The sequence below is a fragment of the Drosophila kikkawai genome, chromosome 4, assembly GCF_030179895.1.
Source record: "Drosophila kikkawai strain 14028-0561.14 chromosome 4, DkikHiC1v2, whole genome shotgun sequence".
In the NCBI taxonomy this organism is placed as follows: domain Eukaryota; kingdom Metazoa; phylum Arthropoda; class Insecta; order Diptera; family Drosophilidae; genus Drosophila; species Drosophila kikkawai.
In genome coordinates, this window is record NC_091732.1 from 1554643 (window position 1) to 1580733 (window position 26091).

Consider the following 26091-nt stretch of genomic DNA (forward strand, 5'->3'; position numbering starts at 1 on the left):
ATGCCTCCTTGGCTTGGCTATATACCTTCAGATGTGACTGCTTAGAATAATTTTCTATAGATAGAGGCAGGTAGATTTTTTGGGCTTGATGGCATATCAGCCATATCAGCCGAAATAATTTCTGTTTTCCTATGCAGACAACGTACGTAAATACTATTAGCCGCACCTCCAGTCCTTTTTTCTCTTACTACATTTTTTGCTATTACTCTCTCTGAGGAACAGATATATATTTGTATTCATGTTGTAATGGTGTATCGTGTGTGTATTGCCTTGTGGCTTGGGTGTACAAATTATGGATACATACATATGTACACAGTCTATGACTTAGTTTGGCAGCTTGACACTACAATTTTCAAAACAGACCGGACTTAATATATAATTTATAACTGCAAAATATTTATTTTTAGTAGTTTATATAAAAAACACAACATTAAAATAAATGTATAAATAAATAAAAGTATTAATCCTAATTAAAATTATTGGTCAAAGTATCTTTAAAAACTACCAGGTGGATAAAGAGGTACACATCGTGACTTAAACATACAATACCCTTATATGTAATATAAACTTCTTGACAAAAGTTAACACTTTACCTATATTACATTCAATCTAGGTTTATTTATATTACAGGAATACAATTATTTAAACTTGAATACCGCGAATTTAAATGTATATTTGATATATGTATACACATTTTATATAAAATAACATTAAATTGTGGTATACATAAAGTTGGAAGTTTTAATTAAAGAACAACTACAAGCACTATACATACGTGCAGCATAATTCTGTATCAGTTAAAAAAAACAGATACTGTTAAACGAGACGATCTCGTACGGTACGTAAAATTACAAATTAGGGTACATTTGTTAAAACAACCTCAAAAAGACTATACAAAAATCGAAAATTGCTGCTGTATTTAGTGGGATAAAATACATAATAATTCTTGAACTTTACCTCTCAAACTTAATTTCTTAAAATAAGAGTTCGGAAAGCTGATTTTCTTAGCCACAATGTATTTTGGGCACCGAATCGGGCTTGGTCCAGAACTTTATTGATAATACATAGTACATTTCAGTTCAGTACAGTTAATTATAAATATTTCCAACACATTGCAAAGAATCTATGCAGTTTATGTCTGTAAAAACGTTATAACTACGGCTTAAACATAATAATAAAATTATCAGGATAAATAAATGCATAGTCCTTTTAGAAAAAGAAGTTTGTAAACCTCGTGTAGTTTGCAATTTGATTATTAAATGAAGAAAATACGAACGGGAATTAAATATTAAATATATACATATAAAAAAGAAAATATGACTAAAACTATAATTTTTCAAACGTTTTTTTTTTACGATTAGTGAATTTTATTATTTTGCATTATAAAACTACTATTTGCATTATAAAAAGAAAGTATTGCTGATTTGTTTTTTTTACAGCTGACACTGTACTAAAACAAAAGTCTTGTTTGACTTCACTTTGGAAATGGCTGAAGTCTGCGAAGTTTGCAAAGAAAGAAGAAAAGAAACAAAAACTCTTAAACCACATTAAAATAATGTAGTTTTTCATTAATTATATTTAATAGTAACCACACTTCATTTACAATTTCATTCATTTGTAACGGTACATCGCGAACGGTAGAACTTTTCTACCCTTGCATGATATTATAATTTCAGTCAGAAGTTTTCAACGCAGTAAAGGATACATTTTCGACCCTATAAGGTATATATATTCTTGATCAGAATCAACAGCCAAGTCGATCTAGCCATGTCCGTCTGTCCGTCCGTCCGTCTCACTGATATATATGGCGGGCCGGGCCGGATCAGACGACTTTATCATATAGCTGCCATACAAATGTTCGATAAATTTTTAGAAAAAAAATTATAACTTGGCTGTTTTCCACATTTTTGCATCATTTTTAAGATATGGCTAAATTATATTATTTCAGATTTTCGGTTTTAATTTTGTAAAAATTGAACGACAATATCTTATAGCTGCCATTGGAACGATAGGGAAATTAATAGAAAATGATAACTTCGTTGTTTTTCAACATAGTTTCATCTACCCTGAGATATAAGCTTATTTTATTATTTCAGAATTTCGTTTTAAATTTTATGAAAATCTGACAACTATATTATATAGCTGCCATAGAAACGATCAGTTGATGTAGAGAAAATGTAAAACTGGGAATGTAAAACTGTAACTGTCAAACTCTAAACATAATAAGTATAGGTAAATTGAAATAATATCTGCAAGGGTATACAAACTTCGGCGTACCGAAGTTAGCTTCCTTTCTTGTTTTTTATTATTATTATTTATTGTTGATAAAAAAATCTTCAGACAAAAATGTAAGAAAAAACGAATATGTAATAAATAAGAACTAAAAGCAAAGTCAGCACTTATGGTCGCGAACAAAGAATAATTCATACCAGTGAGTTTAGAATCAAATACTTCAAAACAAAAACAGCATGATTGAATTGGATCATTAAGAATCGAGCCATTCTGGTTAAATAATTAGAAAAACAAGATAGAAAGCTAACTTCGGCACGCCGAAGTTTGTATACCCTTGCAGATATTATTTCATAACATTTTACCTATACTTATTATGTTTACAGTTTGACAATTACAGTTTTACATTCCCAGCTTTACATTTTCTCTACATCTGCCGATCGTTTCTATGGCAGCTATATGATATAGTTGTCCGATTTTTATGAAATTATTCCAAAATTCTAGAATAATAAAATAAGCTTATATCCTGGAGTAGATAAAAATACGTTGAAAACCAACGAAGTTATAGTTTTTTTCCTATTATTTTCCCGATAGGTCCTACGGCAGCTATATGATATAGTCGTCCGATTTTCAAAAAATTAAAACCGAAATTCTGAAATAATACAAAATGGCCATATCCCAAAAATGATGCAAAAATGTTGAAAAACAGCTAATTTATAAATGTTTTTCTAAAAATTTATCGAACATTTGTATGGCAGCTATATGATATAGTCGTCTGATCCGTTCCGTTCCGACATATATAGCAGTGAGAGTATATAGAAGACTATATGCAAAATTTCCTTCAGATAGTTTGAATACTGAGGGACTAGTTTGCGTAGAAACGGACAGACGGACATGGCTAGATCGACTCGGCTGTTGATGCTGATCAAGAATATATACACTTTATACGGTGAGAAAGGTCTCCTTCACTGCGTTGCAAACTTCTGACTGAAATTATAATACCCTGCAAGGGAATAAAAATAAAAGGAAATAAAAAAAAGTTGTATATTTATACATAGTATATAATAATTTGGCTTTGATATTTATATTATAAATTTAAATGCTGAAAACACACACAAAACATAGTTTCCTTACTTATTATGTTTACAGTTTTACAGTTACAGTTTTACATTCCCAGCTTTACATTTTCTCTACATCTACCGATCGTTTCTATGGCAGCTAGTTGTCCGATTTTCATAAAATTTATACCAAAATTCTGAAAAAAAAATTCTCATATCTCAGAGTAGATGAAAATACGTTGAAAAACGATGGAATTATAATTTTTTCAGCTATAAGATATAATCATCCGATTTTCATAAAATTAAAACCGAAATTCTGAAATAATACAAAATGGCCGTATCTCAAAAATAATAAAAATATGTTGAAAAACGGCCTAGTTATAATTTTATTTCCTAAAATTTTTTCGATCATTTGTATATGAGCTACATATGTATATGTAATAGTCGTCCGATCCGGCCCGTTTCGATATATATATCAGTGGGAGTATTCAGAAGACTATATGCAAAGCTTCATTTAGATAGCTTTAAAACTGAGGGACGAGTTTGCGTAGAAACAGACAGATGGATATGGCTAATCCGACACTATCGGCTGTTGATGCTGATCAAGAATATATATGAATACTGTTTAGGGTCGGAAAGGTCTCCTTCACTGCGTTGCAAACTTCTGACCGAAATTATAATACCCTGCAAGGGTATAAATCAGCTAGTTAAAGTAGTAAATTAGCAATAAATTTTGTAATGCAGTTATATGTTAACCAACTAGGGAAATTAATAATATATTAATAATACATGAGGGAAAATAATAATATATTTCATATTTCTGCTTCTCGCTTATGCTGCTTTCAGACCAGATATTTGTGTCGACTTATTTTATTTTTTTATATCTTGAAGATATACTATTGCTTTTGAATTTATACATTTGTTGCAATACTTCCTTTTTATATAATTAAAATCCCTACTTAGGCAACCTTATGTATCTTCTTAATGTATCTTCATGTGAGTGTATGTTTGTATGTATATACATATCTGACAAAAGTTCCCTTTAGTTTTTTATTGCTGCTTTTCGTCTGTCTTTTTTCCTTTTTTTACTGCCTCGACGGCGGACAACATAATTCCAAAGGCCAACTCTCGGCTCAATTTCTTGATAATGATGATGCTTCAATCTGTGCCTGGTGCCCTGCCTCTGTGCTGTCGCTTAATGGAGAAAGAAACTGGATTTTAAACGCGGCTGTATGAATGTGTGTGAGAAGAGTGTACAGATAAATGCCTATACTAATATAACTTTCCTATGTATGTGTAAAAAAAACAAAAATGAGTGTTGCCTTTTTATTTCCTTCTCTTTTAGGATCGATCCGCGCTGACTAATTAAGCCTTTAAAATTTGTAAAAAGGAGAGAAGAAAATAAAGTCATTGGGCCTCAGCAGCCACTAAAGAGGAAAATCGGTGCAAAGAAGAAGGGAAAATACATTAATATAAATGTATATACATATGTACATACAGGCAGATGTATGTATCTGAGCTTTTTTATTGTTTTATACATTATAAATGTACATAAACGTATATTTATGTAAATATAATTTAAAAGCTTACATTTTTTGATAAAATGTTATATTTATATATCATATATGTACATAAATACGTAAAAGAAAAATATCAAAATTGTGTCTTTTAATGTATGTATGTACATGCATATATATGTACATATATGAAAATACATCATGCACATATACATTTAAAGAATATATGGGTTTGTTATTTTCCAAGAACCGAAAAAAGTTTTTTTTTATAAAAAATAAAACGAATTCCATGTGATGCACATGAAATACATACATGCAAAAGATACACAGATACATACATACATATGTACGCTTCACATATGCATGTTTGGGACAAAAATACATACATACATATGTATGTATACATGTATATACATATGTATGTATATTTGCCACTGCTCATTTCGGGGCAGAGCGAAGAGACGAACTGAGTAAGACGTTAAATATTACAAAAGGGCAGAGACGCTGATATAATAATAAGAAGGCAGAAGAAGCGCGCACAGCAAGCGATTCCAGAGATTCAATCCTGCTGAGATCGTTTTTAGAACATTGTTTTTGTTTCACAAGAAAGAAGTTGTTGTTGGAGGAAGCACTGCCCTCACCCCAGGATATCAAAAAAGGTTGTGCCTTGGCTGTGACAAATTCCACAGCTGCGGAAGAGGGGACCTGCAGGTATAATTGTGGATCGCATTTATATGCATATATACGTAAACTGATCATTTTTGATAGTACATTCAAAGTCTGTCGATATTGTCATTGTACTAAAACTCTAAAAAATAAATAATATCATTAATTCTTAATTATTAAATCTTCCGAATTTTTTACAAACAACAAATAATTCAAATCGATCTACAAAGTATGAAATTTTACAAAATATTACTGTCTTACCATACAATTAAAAATCCAAACACCCAAGCTTTTATATTTTACTTGAAATTTAAACAGTTCAAGAAAACAAAGTAAAAACATTTTTTAAAACTAACGTATTTTTAAAACTGAAAAAGGTCAGAAAAAATCTTTTGGCCACACCAAAAAATTATTAGAGATGGCACCTTCTCCTGGTCGTTAGTTCAATACATTTAGTTATTGCAACCTGTTAGAGATGTCAAACTACCGGTATTCGCACCATCGGTAGTTTCGAGTTTTTTTTTGCAAACTATCGATACTATCGCGATAGTACCGACATTAAAAAATTTCTTAAAAAAGGGGATATTCCACTAATAAAAAATTCAAAAAAGTTGAGGGTATACCTTATTAATTTGAAAGAGATTTTTAAGAGTAAAGATATAATATAGTAAAAGTCTTAAAATATATAAAAATAGTCGGACAGTTTTAATTTCTTGTGATATATATATTTTTCTTCCCGTATTTCATTGTTTGGTTTCAAGCTTAATAATAACAAAAATAAAAAAATAACAAAAGATTCATATTTTATATCTTAAAAATGAAATAATATTAAAGCGGTCCTGCCACTATTCAAAAACATTGTATGAGATCAGAGTTAACGTTTAACAGTCAGATATCCACCAATTTTTGTTTTTAAACAACAGTTTATCAACTATTTTTGGTTTCAAATTGGATCTACGATCGGAAATTATTTCTCCTGCCTTCGAAAACATTCTTTCCGACTCGGTTGACGTCGCTGGAACAAAAAAAAAAAAAAAATAATATAGAGGCGATACTACCGCGATTGTTTTCAAACTACCGATAGTGGAAGCTGAATCCAAACCATCGGTACTATCGATAGTACCACCGGTAGTTTGACATCTCTACAACCTGTTTGGACTGAGAATCTTTATTGCAGTCAGTTATTTTTTATGGCAAACGACAAAAAGAATTGAAAAAGAATAAGGAAACCCAAAGACCAAAAATCGAGATGACCTCCAGTGGGATATCATGTAGATGGCCGCTCCTCTAATGTAAATAAGGTTTTTCCGGTGCCAGCCACCATTCTTCTTAAAAACAAATTTATTCGATTCGAAAATTTGTCCGCAAACAAATATCAAACGCCTGTGTTCATTATAGTATTTTTGAGTATTGATTTTATCGGTATCGGTATCCATACCGACTTGCTAAATAGGTAATCGAAATAATAGCTCTGCTCCGTACGGGCCTTTAGCCCTTCCCATTTTTTATTTTTTTTTTTTTGTTTTTGCATAGAAATGAATGAAAACAAGATCAAGCATTAAAAAATTTAAAGAAAAATTAAATTACAAATATATGATAAATATTAATAACTATAGTTTCCCGCTGCCCGCGGTTTTTAAACTTTCCCCGCAATCACCTTCAAAAAAGCCAAATTTGACGAAAACAAAACACGGGTTACAGTAATGTTAAGCCAAATAAATCGATTAAAATCGAAATTTAATATTCAGGCCTGCTCCGGTAATCGTAAAATTTTTTCGATTTCGTTTTGGGCGAAAACGAACCGTTTTCGTTTTTAGCTGCTCCGGTTTTCGGCAAATTTCTGCTATCGGAATGTTTCGTTTTCTCATCGTTTCCCACTGCTCAAACAGCTAACTTGTGTTTTTGGTAATAAGCAAACAACGTAAAGTACTGCCTTTTATATTTACAATTGCCCTTTTTCTAAGCTAGAAAAAAGCAAAAATGGTAGAGTTAAGCAAATCTATGCACCTAAGATGCTGCCACACTTTTCACAGTTTTAATTCCGGTGGTCTCAAATAATTATTTGGTTAATTTGGACCATTTAAGTAATCACATTAAATAGCATTATTTATAAACAACCATTTTGGCGGTCCTTTAAAGTTATTAATGTATTCATTTATATTTTATAAGTATTTTTAACTGGCTGTTTCGTTCCACCAACCATATGGCAACCTTGGCGATAACTTTTTGCGGTGAACTTATCGACCTATCGCCTACTATCTCAGAATATGTGTTTTAATTTTATAAAAACCAGACGACTATGATAGAAACGATCGGTAGATGTACAGAAAAATGTACGCAGCTGTACATTGAAAGTGAAACTTTGTTTTGTGCGTTTTCAGCATTTAAAATTATAATGTAAGATATAAAATATTCAATTTAAATTATATTTTTTTTAGGTTTAAACATTTTTTGAATTCTATCAAAACCAAATTATTATTTGCTATGTATAAATATGCATCTTTTTTTATATATTTTCTTTATTTTTTTCTATTAATTTGACCAGAATGGATCGATTCTTAATGATCTAATTGCAAACTGCAAGGGTATACAAACTTTTGCGTGCCGAAGTAAGATTTCTTGTTGTTTTGGACTAATTTTGTCCCTCAGCGTCCTGGCGGCAACTTCAGTCTTGGATAGATCCTAGTCGCCAATGGAGCACCTGCATTTTGAACTCGATTGATTGAATATGCTTATCGGCAATGGTGGATCGGGGTCCGCTTTTGGAAAGATTAAAATCAAAATTGGGGCAGTAACTTTATTCGTTAGCAACCAGAAATCAATGGCATCCAACATTGTTCACGACTGCGACCTGGGAAATGCATGTGCCAAACTGTGCACTGGCACAGTGCATAGAGATTTATTTACTTGATCGGCAAGGTGATCTCTGTTTCATTTTATACCCTAATGGCCTACGGTTTCCCATTTATATTTCCCTTCATGTCCTCCCTTCTTCTTTGCAAAAATAAATATAATTGCCCAATATCGAAAATATTGTCTTTTCTTATAGCAATTTAATTAGATTAGCTTTATCTTCTCTTGACAGCTCCTGTGGTGTCTTTCCACAAAAACCGGTGACCCAAACGAGAAGAACGCACCCGAGCTTGTGATTCAAGAGCGTTCCAGAGCGGCTATGCCTATACACGGTCTTTAACAATATAAGAATATATTTGTGTATGTATGTATTTAGTATCAATCGAGGTGAAACCATTCCCTCGTGGCCAATAGCATACCCATAGGGTTTTTACTCTAAGAGTTGGAGCAATACCAGAAATTTCATTCTATTATTTCTATTATAAAAGGCAATGTGCATATACCAACAACTGGCTTCATCTCTTTCAAAAATTAAAATTTGGAACGTCAACAAGAATTAACATTCGACATAATCTTTCATCTTTTTTGGCATAGCGACATAAGTCCGCCGCATATACCAACAACTGGCTTCATCTCTTTCAAAAATTAAAATTTGGAACGTCAACAAGAATTAACATTCGACATAATCTTTCATCTTTTTTGGCATAGCGACATAAGTCCGCCGCCACAATTTCGCCGAGTACATTTGGTCCGCGAAATTATGGCGTTTTTTCCGGCGATCTTATGACGCCGAAAAGCGTAAACATTGTATTATGAAAAATTTTTTTTGGATTTAAGTCTAGTACTCTGACGTGAAAAGTCCGCTGTCTAAATTTTGACGGCGGACTTATGTCGTTACCCTACTTTTTTATATATTATTCGCGTACGAAATTGTCTGCAAAATTTTAAAAACAATAGGTAGCACATAAAAGCAAATTTGTAAGAAAATAATTTAAATTAAATTAAATTAATTAAATTCAATTATAATTCTTAGAAGACCTGAAGGCGAGCCCTCGGTTCTTTTTTTTCCTATTTGAGTTGATTCTCTGGGTCGTCTGACCAAAACAGCATTAACGCTTGGCATTAAAGCATTAAAAAATCGGTAGAGCTAAGGAAATTAATTTGTTATATTTAAATAGAAAAATCACCTATTTTTTAAATAAAATATTTGTTTTTCGTATTCTAGCATGCAATCTGCATAGAAACTTTGACTTTATATATATATTTTTTTTTTTTTTTTATATATATTTTTGCCGGAAACGTTTAGTGCCATCTAAACTTTACCTGGCGTTTAAGAGGTTTAGTAAAATATGGTTCATATTCCTATGGACCTAGATTACTTTATATTTTAAGTTAAAATTTTGATTGGTTACAAGAAATATTTTTTAAATTGGTTGTGTTGAAAACGAATGCTCCAAAATGTTCTATAACGTTATAATATCATCAAAAAAGATAACTAATAATGATTAGATTTATTTTCTGGAATAAATGAAAAAAAAAAAAAAAATTTGTACAATACGTTGTGTATTTGAGACTGTGTATTTACTTAACATAAAGGTAAATAAAATTATATGAATTAATAATTAATAAAAATGTAAAATATAAGGAAGTTACGCGCTACATCTGTGTAAGGGAAATAAACTCAATGCTTATCTTTAAGAAAATTAAGTGATACTCTATGATATTTTATAAAAATAAAATTATTTCTTAGTTTTTAAACAAATTAATCAAATATCACATTTTTATGTCACTTGTAAAAATATTCCAAATCAATTTTTCTGTTCTTACGAATCAAATCTGAAATAGATATTTATAGAGAATAGAGAAAATGATTTCAGCATATAAAAAAATCTTCAATGTAATATGGATGTCTATGTAATATCTAATAATTTGTCAATTCTGTTATGAGTTGAATTACATAATTTTGTCAAAAGTATATCGGTTTCGTTTTTTTATTATCCAAACTGAACTTATTAAATAAAAAAGTGGTTTGTATATTCTTATGCTTATATTTTTATACACGATAAAAAGTAAAATATCATTAAAGCAGTCATTTTTTTTTGTTCGTTTAAATATAATAATAAGAATGTTTCAAATTGCAAAATCCAAATGCAAAATATTTGAACTTTCTTTAAAATTCCAAAAAACTTGTCTTTATGTCAGCAATTAGATATTTCCTCGCCATCGAGAGTGCCAGCGACGTTTTCTAACTTTCTTGCCAAGTTCATCTTGCGACAATTAATATCGCTTTCCAGAGCGTCCATTATCTAAAAAATCAATAATGTAGTTAGCTAAAATATATAAAGATATCCAATTAAATATTTTACCTGGCTCTTATATTTAGTTATATAAATATACAGCTCCTTTAAAGCTGAAATTGAATCGAATTCATCGTTTTGCCGCACAGATAATTGCTGCATAGCTGTGCTCATTTCTTGATCGCTTATTTGTGGTAGTCGCGCGACGTCGCGATAAAAATCCTTGACCATTATTCTATAGTTTGGAATATCCTGAAAAGGTTTGAATTTCATTTTAGTCAGATAAAGAAGTATTGTTATAACCATCATAATAACTACTGGAATGTAAGCCTAACGGCCCAATGCCCTCCATGCACAGTAGCACCAAATCTTAATAAAATAAACCATAAATATATATATGTTTTTTTTTAACCCTTGCAGGGTATTATAATTTCAGTCAGAAGTTTGCAACGCAGTGAAGGAGACGTTTCCGACCCTATAAAGTATATATATTCTTGATCAGCATCAACAGCCGAGTCGATCTAGCCATGTCCGTCCGTCCGTCCGTCTGTCTGTCTGTCCGTCTATCTGTTTCTACGCAAACTAGTCCCTCAGTTTTAAAGCTATCTGAATGAAACTTTGCATATAGTCTTCTATATACTCTCACTGCTATATATATATCAGAACGGGCCGGATCGGACGACTATATCATATAGCTGCCATACAAATGTTCGATATATTTTTAGAAAAAAAATTATAAATTTGCTGTTTTTCAACATTTTTGCACCATTTTTTAGATATGGCCATTTTATATTATTTCAGAATTTCGGTAAAAATTTTATGAAAATCGGACGACTATATGAAGATATAAATAGGAAAAAAATTATAGCTTCGTTGTTTTTCAACGTATGTTTATCTACTCTGAGATATAAGCTTTTTTTTATTATTCTAGAATTTTGGTATAAATTTCATAAAAATCTGACAACTATATCATATAGCTGCCATAGAAGCGATCGGTAAATGTATAAAATATGTAAAGCTGGGAATGTAAAACTGTAACTGTCAAACTGTAAACATAATAAGTATAGGTAAAATGTAATGAAACTCTGTGCCGAAGTTAGCTTCCTTTCTTGTTTTTTATATTAATTTGACCAGAATCGATCAATTCTTAATGATCCAATTGCAGGCTGCAAGGGTATACAAACTTCGGAGTGCCGAAGTTAGCTTCTTTTTTTGTTTATACAAGAAGTTTGCAACGCATTCCAGGAGTCCAGCGTTAGAAAGTTTTATATTTCTGATCAGCATCTGCGCGATTCTACATAACTAGTATCACATTGTTTTCGTTGTAAAAGTATGAGGTTTATTAGGTTCTACATAACAAACTAAGTTTACAAGCAATACACATACAAACTGTATTTTCCTATTTAAGTAAAACTTTGCAGATAGTCTTCTTTCTATTAGTATATAAATCGGAAAAACGTCAGATTGGGCTATATATACTATATATATAAAGTTTATATGTATCGGAAACTTTAAATGTGAAATATGGTATATATAAATGTAATGAAAATTTATATTGTCAAATTTGTGATTTGATTGGCTGTCTTGGGAGTGATCGGTGCATTTATAAGAGAACTTAGGAAATCGTGAACTTAAGTTTTCGACATGGTTGAATCACTAAATATTTTTTTCAACATTTCCAAAGTTTTGACACAAGAAATTTCGTTTAAATTTTAAAAATTTTAAACTTAAAAACACAAAATTTAAAACAAACTTTATGTTTAATATTTTTAATCACAGTAAAAAAGTATTTATTTTCTTGATCAGCTTCCACAGCCGAGTCGATCTAGCCTTGTCCGTCCATTTCTACGCAAACAAGTCCCTAAGTTTCTAAGATTTCTAAATGGAACTTTGCAGAATGTGAATGTACTATATATATTAGAAAATTAATATTAAAAAAATGTAGTTATTTAAAAATAATTAAAAAATAAAAATGTATTTAAACATACAAATTTATATTCTTAAAGATACAATTACATACTTCAAGGGTATACAAACTTTGGTGTGCCGAAGTATTATTAAATACTTTTAATATACATATGTACATATATATTTCTTATTAGTTTTTTGTAACTCTACAGTTTATAATTATTTTAATAGTATTTATTTAATTTTTTTTTCGTTGTACTTACTTTTGCAAAAAGCAACTTATTAGAAGGAGAATCCTTGCCCAGTCGATGCTCTGAAGTAGAACAGGCGTCCATAAAAGTTTGCGCAATCACACTCAAGCAAGAATCCACACTAAAAGTTTTATTCACGTCGAAAATAAAATCGGGATTCTTAATAAAATTAACCCAAAACCGTAAGGGTAAACAATTCGACTTCCAAGCATGAACAATATCGGTATCGGCGATATCATGACGTCTTGCCGCTTCATCTAATAAATCAAAAAGCCATTTAACGGCTGGTGGTAACTCCTCATTAACGGTTAAAATAATTGCAAAAAAATCATCGACAAATTTTTGTATCGTTCCCTTTGTGGCCAATAGACGTGTCAAGTATACCTCCGGTATCGTCTTATTAACTCGATCATTGCAATTATTACCGCATTGTGACGATTGTATGGCTTGTGAAGCTCCTCCGCCATTACCGGATATAGCAGAGTTTTTAATATTCATATAATGGTCTGGTACAATCGGCTTTATTAGATGGTAAAGTCTGGGCTGTTGTAAGCCCGATTCGATATCGTTATTAATTATAATATGGCTTTGTGAATTATTTAGAAAATAATCTAAAAGGAAAACAAATACTTTAATTCTTCATTATCATTAAGTTGTAGAAATCAGGGAAGTAGTACTTACAATTATGATATGGTGCCGTGTGCTGGTTTTTACTGTATGGTATGTGGTAATTATCATTTTGCCTCGCTATCAAAGACATTACAGCCGATTCTTTGACGCCATAATGCGCCAAAGTGTTCAGTCTCTTCCAGCCATTAATGGTTTTTGTAGTCAAGTCCTCATCCTGTAATGTGAGGTGACCGCCACGTCCGTGTCGCCATTCCAAATCCACTTCGTGCACCGATGGTCGCATCGAAAACGGAGTGTTTTTAAAAATTGCGTCTAGAATCTTCAGTTTAACCTGGGAAATTGTATCCCAATCGTTGACGCGACACTGAACTTTCTCATCGAGATCATCTTGAAGTATGTGTAATATAACAACTGAATGTGTAACCTGTTCGTGGAGAAGTCTCTCCTCTGAGAGCGAATAACGAGCATCGTTGGTTACAGCATCAACTAGACCCTTCTCGATTTGATGCTTGATTGCCTTAAATAGTAAAAACAAATTCGACCCCGCATATTCCTTCAGATAATCGTACATACATATCGCCAGATAGTTAGTCAACATCTTTTCTACGACACTTTCCGTGCGACGCAACATAAGTTGCGGATGTTTGCCCGCCAATGATTTGTCAATTAAACGTAATAATAACGATTTTAAAATCTCTGTGGCATATTCCATTTTGTTCATTAAAACGACCATTAATAGGGAGGCCACATTTACCCGGTCACGTATGGAAAAAGACGAACGCTGTGATTCCAAGGTTTCGATAAAGATGAGTAAAAAGTATTTGTTTCCAATTAATTGTTCGAACTGCATCATGGCAATATCATAGTTAGTATGATGGGAGCTTTCATTTCCTCCTCGGAACTTCGGTGAATTCAATATGGGATGATCGGAAACACCGGGAAAAAAGACTTTCATAATATAATTGACATGATCGAGCGTGGGTATCCCCGTACTCTCCAAATCCGCCGTTAAGTCTGTCATGTCCGTTTGTAGCTCAGCAAATGCTTGCTTACACTCGGAACGCACATTGCTCTCTAACGTAATCATTTGTATTTGTATTCGCTTATATTCCCGTTCAGCTTGCGTTGATTTTCTTCGAAATATTATTAAAACGATAACAAGAATAATAACGAGGACAGTCACCGTCAGCATAACTATAAATATCGCATGCGAGTACACAAAAGGTTTACTCAAATCGTACTTCAAATAACCAATTACAAAACGTAGGTTACTGCCAACTTTGACTACAACTAATGGAAGATCTATTGATTGTTCAATACCATTTTCATCTGTGGCTAGGGGCTGATTCTCTGGTGGAATGCATAATAATTGTGTTAGAGCCAAACTGGTAATATTACATTGAGCTGTACCGATAGTCACATTTACATCGTATTCATCGGCTGCTAGATTCAAGAGTTCTCCCTCAATAACCAAACTATCGCCTTTATATAGCTTAATACCTTCATCGTTGGGAAATGGGAAATATTTGGGATCAGCTAGATACACAATCGTACTCCTTATATCATGGAAATATTTGTTCAAATCACGAACTAATTGAACATTATCCATGACAAAGCTTAGTTGTAAGTTCAATTGAGTTTCATGAACCTTAACAAAGGTCGTCATATCCATATTGTTATTATTATTGTTGCTATTGCTAAAGTAGCTTCCTGTTTCTCCTGATGTTGTATAGATGCTTAAGTCGTCCTTAAAATGTCGCTTTCTTCTATTAGTTTTGGTTGAAGAGTTTCTGTAATTCGAGTCGGATTCTATTCCGTTCCTGTTGTGTTTAAAGGTTTGAAACTTGTGATTAACCGGGGGCGATGGACATTCCATTTGATTTGAGTTAATAACTTTACATGCAGTCTTGTTTACCTTCTCATTATCAAAGAAAACCTCCAATTCCGGTTTTTGTATGGAATCTAGATATATGCCATGAACAGTCAGGGCCCGTCCGCCGCTAACAAAACTCCGTAAAGGTTTAATTTGCATTATCCGAGGGTCTTGTGTATAATTAAAGATGGAACAAGGTTGCGGTGGAGGTATACGAAATGGATATGAACCGAAATTTAATCGATTTTTATTTGTAATATTATTGTGACATTCCAAAGTTCGATTGGCGCCATCGATAATTAATCGAAGACTCCGTATCGGTTCCGGTTGTGTGGCCTCTGAAGTTGTACAGCTAACTTGGGTAGATGAGGCCTGGGTAACATTGATATGACATTCATATTCATCGAGAAATGCTCGCATCATCGAGCCAATATTTAGAAACTTTCCAATCAACGATAATTGCGTTCCACCCGATCTTGGGCCAATTGTTGGATATAATCCGGTTAGTTGAATGTTTTTAAAATGAAATTGTACACTTGATTCGGTGTAGCCGGCATCGTTAACTACTTTTATCGGCGCTGACATTTCATGGAGCGCGGCTCCCGTGCGACATTCGATCTTTACTGATATTTGATAGTTTACAAGTTCGCAAGGAACTGATCCTATCGTTATTTTTCCTCTAACATCCTCTTCGCGAATTCCCAAATTACTGCCTTCGATTGTAACTAGAGTGCCGCCCTCGATAGGTCCCGAAAGGGGTTTTATAATATCGATTCGAGGCAAGGGACAATCGTTAGAAATTATTTTTGAATCAATAATTGATCTATTTTCTCCACTGCATGTCTCGTTATAAACACACGCGTTGCCACACCACGAGCATTGGTATTTTTGGTCACGTGTCACACACAAGCTGCAATCGGCGTGATCACGATGTGAGCCAAGTACATCACATTTGTAAAGTGTGACCATGGCAGTATCCACATAGTGCTGGAAATTCCATGTAACGACGACCTTTGCCTGGTACTCGTACGTATTTCTTTCGTAAAAGTAAGGGGTTTTCTCACAAACTACAATCCGATTAGATTCTATGTGGGCGGGAAGTAGCATTTGAGCCGCTTCAATATGAACCGTGCACAGAAATCCGGAATGTGCGCTTTTTGGTTTTGGTAAATTCTCAACCTCAAGACGAATCTCCATGGGTACACGCACTGGCAATAGTATCTCTTGACGATTTTGTTTTAAATGGGGACATTGTCCTACCAAACTTATGGCGTTTTCGATATTACGACATTGTTGAGATTTGTGGTGAACGCATTTATTATCAAAAATACACCAATTACAGCCCCAAGAGCTTTGAACACACTCTTGACAATTTCCATGATGTGAACAATCAAAGAAAGCAAACGATCTTGAAACAAAGTCCTTGTTGGTTTCCGAACTCCTGACAGATAAGGGTACGAGAACATGATCGGTATTCCCGGGTATTATAGGTCTCTGATCGAGGGGAGGCGTTGCACAGGCAAGACCTACACCATTTTCTAGTATTTCAGCATCGATGGGCGTTGAATTGCCAAAGACGCAACGATATTTTGCATTAAAAGGTTCCGGCAAAGTTCGAATAATCAAATGTAAGTTTGTCAGTTCACTAATAGGTATTTTTTCGGGTATTATTGATTCAAAGTCAATACATTGCTGGCCACTTCCCAGGGATAGCCACCGCGAAGCGGAAGTGTCACGTTTGCATGTCGAACGCACCGTACAACGTTTTTCCAAAGAACACCAACCACAAAATGGATCTCGCGATTCTAAACAACCTGAACAATTTGTGTACACCGAGCAATGTTCGATTCTCAGCTTGGTAATCTTTCGCACAGATAAAACATATAGAAAATCCTTTTTAGGCGACATCATAGTATTGGGTAATATACGGTTTCCGGCATCTACCACAATTTCCTCATATTCGCCGGGGTTTTGGCCAGATAACAGTACCTTCTTAATAACACCAACGTCCGTGCCAAGAAAGGCCAACGAATGCTGTTGATCCGTTGTTGAAGTGGCAGTCACTGAGGTAACCGAAACATTATCAAAATGAAAAAGGGCATGTGTTGTTATTGGTGATACACCACTTATCTTTAGTCCAACGGAACAAAAATTATAGATATTTCCAAGGGAACCGACAATGGGACATCTGCCATCATTAATAGTCCCCGAGATGTAGCCTAAATTTCTATCTTTAATCGTGCCATTAAAGCATAAATGTATATTCTCAATAAACATATCCTCAATATCTTTAATGCTATATATACACATGGCCGATTTGTTCTCCGTCTGATCACTAATCTCTTTTGATGGTGAAAATACCGTAACTAGAACGTGATCATCCTTTTTGATGCCCATTTGCTGGGCAAGCTTTTGGCTTGCCGGCGTTACCTTAGCGTCGCGTAAGATATTATAATCCACATTATTTTCGGTTGCAGTGCATTGAAGTGTTATTTCCGTATAACTATCATAATTGGGATCGGTGATACAGATGCGTGCCAAGCGTGTTATGTAACCCGCTTCGTCTGCCAAATGCGATTTTTTTTGTACGATTATAAAATATGCATAATCGGAAGAGTTAAACCCGTAGACATAATCGACAAGAAAGTGATCACGATACTTAACATCAATATTGATAATCGACTGTTGAATTGAAAATTCAGCGTAGTTCAAGTCATCAAGTCGGCGTGAGGATATGGCCGGTACATCATGTCGATAGTCCCCGACATTGGTGAATGTTGTTCCAACATATAGTATATCTTCTTCCTTCCAGGAATATCGGGCGGGACCCACAAATGCATAGGTAGAAGCATTTTCGTCATTGGCGGCCAAGGGAATGGCAATAAATTGTGGGGCTGCCGGAAATCTCGGAAGACTATAGATCTCACAAGATCCTGTAAAAAGATGAAGATAAAAAGTAATAAGAATAATATAAGAATATTTGCCAGGGTTTAACAAGTAAATATACATACACTCAGCGTCATATCTCTGCGTACAGGGCAAATATTTTTAAACTTGTCACTTTGACAGGTAAAATCTTAGGCTAGACGTGATATAAAAAAATTATGATTTTTGTTACGGATAGTCGTAGCAATTACCTTCATATTCCATATTTTAGAACATTTTTATCTTCTTTGGTACCCCTATAATTCGTATTTCGCCAAAACCCTTTCAAATAACATGCTTTCAAAAGTTTGCGTACAGCTGAATATAGTTGCATTTATTGACCATTTTATCGCAATTTAATATGAGGTTGGATAACCTTTCCGTTTTAAGACTTCGGCGAGACGTCTTGGCATAGAATTAACCAACTTCTCAGTCTCAGCTTCGGCTATTTTTTTTTTTTTTTTTTTTTTTTATTTTTAATTCGCGCGGGGTCCCGCTTCCACCTCCCGCCCAACCGACCGAGGGGCGCAGCCGTGTGACGTACGGCACGAATCGCGAACTAGATAGACGCGGTGAATTAAGGAACATAAGAACGAGGAAACGTTACAAGAGAACAAAAATTAATAAGGGGAACAAAAATATATAATATAATAAAAATATAATATAATAAAAGTAGTAATAATTAAGTAAAATCGCATGCAAAACAAATATAAAAGATATAAAATAATGTAACTAAATAATAACTACGATAAATAAATAAATAAAAACACATGCAAAGTAAATATAAAAAAAATATAATATAATGTAACTAAATAACTACGATAAATAAATAAGAACGCATGCAACATTAGACTACGGTGATACACTACGAGCTAACTCTACAAGTATTAAAGTTTTTAGTACAGAAGGGCTATCGCTACGAATTATAATGTCAGAGAGGCGGTTGTAATCCGTACATAAAACCCTAAAGGGTTCATGCACTTCAAACTCCCGCCTACAGTGATTTACTACTAAAGGAATAAGGGTTCTAGATGTTAGTCGGGGAACGTGGAAATTGAGCTGCCCTAAGAGAAAGGGGCTCTCAACATCACCGTTTATTAGGTTATGGAGGAATACGACACCAAGCATCGTTCTACGGTTAGCTAGGGAGGGTAAGTTAATTAATAGGAGTCTACTTGAATACGACGGTAGCCTCTCATCAGCATCCCAAGGTAGGCCACGGAGGGCGAAAAGTAAAAAGTTCTTTTGTACAGATTCAATACGGTTAATATGGATTCCGAATTGAGGACTCCAGACGCATGAACCATACTCCAATATAGGGCGAACTAACGAAGTAAAAAGGGTCTTCGTTATATAAGGGGAATCGAATTCCTTCGACCACCTCTTAATAAAACCGAGCATGCCTTTGGCTTTATTAACCATGCACGAAATATGTTCAGAGAACGAAAGTTTAGGGTCTAAGCGAACGCCTAAATCATCAACAAGAGATATTCTTTCAAGAGCGCAATCATTTAGCGTATAAGTGGCAAACTGGGGAGTGACACGTGAAAATGTCATCAGCTTGCATTTAGAGTTATTGAGATGTAATAAATTAGCACGACACCATGCTTGAAAGTTATTAAGATCCGATTGCAGGTATGACTGGCAAGAGCTGTCCTTATACTGCACGCATAGCTTAACGTCATCAGCGTACATAAGTACTCTAGAATTCGTTAGAACCAGCGGGAGGTCATTGATAAACAATGTAAATAGCAGCGGGCCGAGGTGGCTACCCTGTGGAACGCCAGAGGTGACTCTGAGGAATTTGGATAGAGCATTTTTAAACAGAACCTTTTGAGTTCTGTTACTCAAATAGCTCAAAATCCATTTAAGAAGATCGACAGGAAAGTCAAGTTTCAAGTTAAGTCAAGCTTCCTTACAAGAAGAGAGTGATTAACCGAGTCAAAAGCTTTACTGAAGTCTGTGTAAATCACGTCGGTTTGAAAGTTACGTTGGAAACCTCTAATAACGAAAGAGGTGAGTTCCAGGAGATTTGTAGTGGTCGATCTTCGCCTCATAAAACCATGCTGACATGGTGAAATTACGGATCTGCATAAATGCTGCAAGTGGGGAGTAATTACATTCTCGAAAAGTTTTGGAATTGCCGACAACTTAGAGATTCCTCTATAGTTGCTGGCGTCCGATTTGCTACCTTTTTTGTGGAGAGGAATGATAAATGATTCCTTCCAAATAAGGGGAAATTCTGAGGTTTCTAAAGATAAGGTAAACAATTTCAGAAGGGGATTGCACAGAGCTCCGGCACAATACCTGAGCACGCAGCCTGGTATTCCATCGGGACCCGGTGAGTAAACTGGTTTTACACGATGAAGATCCGAACTAAGGGAGCTTTCGGTTAAAATAGGACTGAAAATTAGGTTCGACTTGGGCAAATCAAAAGAGTAAGTCTGATCTAAGCTATTCGAGCAACAATACGTAGTTTTGAAAAACTCGGCAAAGAGATCGGCGATGGCCTGATCAGAGTTTGCTGTAGCGTTCTTGAACGAAAGCGCTGAAGGATGCAAATTGGGTTTTCGCTTAGTGTTAACAAAGTTATAAAACTGTTTCGGGTCCTGCGTGAACTGAACCCTACAGCGAGTTAAATAACTTTTATAACATTGCGCGTTAAGCACGGTGAAATTCGACCGAGCACTAAGATACCTTGAATGAACAGTAGGAGATCCGGTGCGTTTATAGCGATTATAAAGCCTAGACTTAACGTTTTTTAGGCGTGTCAGCTCTTTGGTGAACCAAGGTGGTTTACTAGAAACCGACGGATAGGCTAAAGGAACACACAATGCAAAGAACGAATTCATGGCACTGTAAAAAATATCCACGGCGGACGCCATGTCAGTACATCTGTAGAGTTCAGACCAATTAAATTGGGAAATCAAGGTATCTTTGAAAATTTTCTTTACGGAAGCAGCGAACTTTAGTTGCTGAGCAACTCAAATCAGGTTTGGTCTTTACGACAGTCCCCAAATCGATGGTCACTTCGAAAGTAGGATGGTAAGGGTCTTCGGGAAGCGTCAATGGATCGACTCTTGTTAAGTTTACACCTACAGGATCAGAGACGAAACACAGATCTAGTAGGCGATTTAAAGAATTTACGACATGGTTAACTTGGGACAACGAAATGTCAAGCAAACCATCTATGAGGTCATGCTGTGCCGCAGTTTGGAGGACATTAGACGCACCATCTGATGACCAACGAGCTCCAGGTATATTGAAGTCTCCTAGAGTTATTAGTTGGTCTCTATCTGTAAGCATGTTGGAAACAGCCTGAATTGCCGAAAGGTGTTTCCAATAAATAGGCTCTTCAGCAGATGGAGGAACGTAAGAACAAGTTATATAGATAAAACTACCTGGAAATGATAGTTTTACACAGATAAATTCAATACCTGTGAGATCGTCAATTTGAACCAGTTCGGAAATAAGGGTGGAGTCAACGGCAATTAAAACTCCACCACCTCGCTGGGAATGACGGTCCAATCTATAAGTTGTGTACTTACCCGGAAAAATTTCGGAGCTGAGAATCTCCGGCTTTAACCAGGTTTCGGTAAACACAATCACCTGGGATGCAAACGAAAAGCTATCAGAATATAATTTAGAGAGCTTGCTGCGTAGGCCTCTAGTATTCTGATAGGAAAGTAGGAGGGAGGTATTTAGTTTTTTGGCACTGCCGTGACGCCCGCAGTCACTGTGGTTTGTGCCGGCCGTGAAGGCCGTTTTTTCTTTATCTTTACCTCGTACTCCTTGACTACAGCGTGCTCGGGCCAGAAGTCACCAGAACAAATTGTGTCAAAAAGATCGAGGGAGACACTTATCTTGAAAGATGAGATATCTCTGGGGTATGAGAAATTGAATTTTTCCACTTTCACACTTTTGGCTTGTGTTTTGCTCCGTATATGAGCTAGTACATCTTCCGATGCGAGATCAGGGGCAAGCCGGGAAACAAATATTGTTTTTAATGGTGGAATAGCGGTGAGGGTTTTTGGTAACGCAGCATTACCGACTTCTGCTAGTGGTTGAGCCCTATTTTTGCCCTTAGGGATAGCCGAGATTTTTTTTGAAGTCTGCGGAGTCAGAGATTGAGACCCCGCAGCGGACTCAACTATTAATACTGGCGGAGCTGCTGCCATTTCTGCCCCGGCACCTTCGAATGCCGAATCTTTAGCCGTTCCCGATCTTAACACCATTGGAGCTGGTGTCGGTGACGGGGGCTGTGCCGAGGGAGTGTGCCAAATCTTTGGTGGCTGGGGTTCGCCCAATTGCAGCCGACCAGCAGCAGATTTTTTTCGCTTTGGCGACTCGCTTAACAGCTTCATGTCGCTAAATTGAGCGTCCAGCTCTGTGAACAGGTCGTTTGTTTTACGAAAATTGACCCTAAGTTCACTAAATCCGCGTTTGGTTTGCCGCATGAAGGATAACATATCCTTCTCCACCTCACGGCAGGCATGGCAACAATAGCGCAAGCCATTTTTGGCAGAAATTGCGTCAGCGATACGGCCCGTTAAGCTTAGACACTTAGCGTGAACGACCGCATCGCAAAGCCAGCAGTGAAGGCTGGGCTGATCTGCCAAAACCTCTTTTTGGCAGCCTTTAATATCGCAAATAAAATTTGAGACCATTTTCACAAACCTATAACCACTGTGCGCTGATAAGCAGTACCGAACAAAAACAAGAGAGCGGGAGCGTAAGCGTGGGTGAGCAGAGAAAACAAACGAAAGCTTGAGCCGCCTAAGTGCCGCAAGGAGCAAATAAACGGGACAACACAAAGAGGGGATAAGAAAAACGCAAAAACTAAAAGTGAATTAATTAGATGTATGTATATATTAAATAAACACTTAAAGACACATGCACATGCACTCGCGTAGCAAAACGGCAAAGTTATATATTGTATTTTATCAAGTTAAAATCTGGACCCCGGTGGTTTTAAATGCAAAACAACACAAAAGTTCGGAGCGCAAAACAAAAACACGACCGTTCGCTATGAAAGTTCAAAGATTATATGGTCCCATTGGTCCCATTCCTGCTGCAATATGGTTTTTAGCATTGCTTGGGATGTAATTGAGTGCTGCCTAATTCTGCGTTCCAATAAATCCTACAGGTGCTCGATGGGGTTCAGGTCTGGAGACTGTGGCGGTGTTTTCAGTTGATTTTTCACGTTATACAGCAACCAGAGCTTGACATTTTGAGCTGTATGCTTGGGATCGTTATCTTGTTGAAAGATAAACTTGTTCTGTAGCCCCAGTTTGGTTGCACTTTGGACCAAATTATCCTTTAACAGTTGGATATATATCTTATGGTCCATAATACCATCGATGAAGTGCAGATTTCCAACGCCGTTAGCTGCCATACAACCCCATATCATTATTCCACCTCCTCCATGTTTCACAGTTGGAAGTAAATTCTGCTTTTCAAGGGCTTCTCCGCTTTTGCGCCAGATTAATTTTTTTCCTTTTATTCCAAATATGCAAAACTTGCTTTCATCGGAAAAAATCACAGACTTCTAGAACTCTGGAGGCTTGGAAATATGGTCCTTTGCAAATTGAATTCGTTTCTCTCGATTTGTTTTGGAAATGTAGGGCTTCTTTCTGGCCACGCAGCTCATGAATCCGGATTTTTGTATAATTCTTCGGATAGTCGAGTACGAAACGGTTTTAGAAAACCGACTTTCCACCTCTTGCTGCACTTCTCTGGAAGTCAATTTCGGATTGTTTTGGACCATGAAAACTACTTTCCTTTTTTCCCTTTTTGTTAATCGACATGGGCGGCCTTCTCGGAGCTTGGGAAGTATAGAACCGGTCGCAATATAATTACTTATGACTCTCTGCACTGAAGAGTGTGCGCGACCTAAGATTCCGCCAATATCTCTATAGCTTTTTCCTTCCAAATGCAATTTTAAGATGATTTTATTTCGGAGTCTTGAATTTGCTTTCCCTTGCCGTCCATAATTAAAAATGCATTGACAAATCGTTTGCCAGTTGCATCTTTGCCTATATTGATAATGCAATTCAAATCGGACTACTAACTTACCAATAAATGCAACTATATTCAGCTGTACGCAAACTTTTGAAAACATGTTATTTTAAAGGGTTTTGGCGAAATACGAATTATAGGGGTACCAAAGAAGATAAAAATGTTCTAAAATATGGAATATGAAGGTAATTGCTACGACTATCCGTAACAAAAATCATAATGTTTTTATATCACGTCTAGCCTAAAATTTTACCTGTCAAAGTGACAAGTTTAAAAATATTTGCCCTGTACGCAGAGATATGACGCTGAGTGTACATATATTTATTTTTTTCATTTACCTTGTCGAGTGCTGCCACATGAAATGAGTATTCCATCATGAGCATAGCTCACAACTAAGATTTTATTATAATTGTTTACCAGCGATGTTTCAATGTCCTCGTTACACCCGCCAGCATGGCACTGCGGTGAATCATTCAAAGGTCCTGTTACAGCCTCCGCGAGCACACGAAGATTTTCATTAAGCTTTAATATCTTATTTGTGGCGCCCGCGAATAAAACATTGTTCATTAAATCGTATGTAAGATGTGTAAAATAGTTTTTTAACTGCGAGTCTGCGGCATTTTCAAGATTATTTGTACGATTAACTCCAAATAAGTTCGAAGGAGTAGTCGCGGCCATTAAAGGCAGATTAAACTGTGCCACAATGTCGGTTGTTGAGAACGCAGGGGTGGGCGGCGACATTTGTTTGCATCGCACAGAGTGATGTCGCCAATCCAGAAAGTTGGCAATGCTCAAACCATAAAAGAAAATTATTAAATCTGCACACAATACATATTTTCGCAGCATTTTCACAACTGACGAATTTTTAGCGATTGACGTTCAGTTTTGTGTATTTACTCATTTAAATTTTATACAATTACATTATTAATCCGCACATTATATTTTTGTATGTTTGTCCAATGCACACTGGTTGCTTTGTTAACGTAATACTTGAAAATTGTCATAGATCATTGCAATTATTCAGTTGTTATACATTTATCGCAATTTGATAAAAAATTAATTTTAGTTTTAGTTATTGTACATTGACGAATATGTATACATATTTCCATAGTGTTTGCAACACTAATTTGGTAATGTGACCAGATTTAATATATATGTAAAAGCCAAATCGATGACCAGACTGTAATGCGGATTTTCCACTACTACACTAAAGTATTTATATATATAACAAAATGAAACGATTCTTATACTGTCTTCCCACACAGCACATTTGTGAGGAACGTTTGGGATTTTTCACAAATGTGAAACTCGTGTTCCCACACAACATTAAAGCACATTTAACATCCGAACAGCTGTGGCTCATGAAAACGTAAACAAAGGCTGTCGAATTGGCAGTTGCAAATTTGAAATGGAGCATTTACCAACTATTTTGGCTGTTGTACAACAGCAAAAGGCACAGATTGCGTCAGAATTTATCCGCACTAAATTTAAATGAATTAAATGACAAGGAATTTTAGTTTTTCTAATGATTTTTCTGTAACAAAGAGCAAATTCCCCGAAGAGTGTCTATAGGTGGTATAGGCATCCAAAATCTTTAAAATAAGGTTGAGGTAGGCGGTTTATATTAAATAGTAACAATTCGGGACATATTGGGGCAAGAATATACAGAAAAAACGCTAACTATTTTGGGCATGCTTGTAGCTTTGGCGCCACGTTTTAAATTCCATATCTCATTTGTTCCTCGCCAAGTTTGTTTACATTTTCGTGGTGAATGGTCAAATTAAGAAGAAGAATCAGAGTTGCACCGAAGAACTATCGCCTAACTATCGCCAAACAAACCGTGGTTAGATTTTAATGTTGAACTAA

General features: G+C 35.2%; 1 protein-coding gene across 1 annotated transcript; it reads right to left on the bottom strand.

Annotated features, from left to right (window-relative positions):
• Positions 1 to 10021: 10021 nt before the first annotated feature.
• PlexB (plexin B) lies at positions 10022 to 25347 on the bottom strand. Its single transcript, XM_041776637.2, has 5 exons — positions 24564 to 25347; positions 13461 to 18215; positions 12792 to 13390; positions 10690 to 10872; positions 10022 to 10629 (listed from the first exon to the last, which is right to left on the bottom strand). The coding sequence occupies exons 1-5, from the start codon at positions 25069 to 25071 to the stop codon at positions 10522 to 10524; spliced, it is 6153 nt and encodes a 2050-aa protein (XP_041632571.1). The 5' UTR covers positions 25072 to 25347; the 3' UTR covers positions 10022 to 10521.
• Positions 25348 to 26091: the final 744 nt, after the last annotated feature.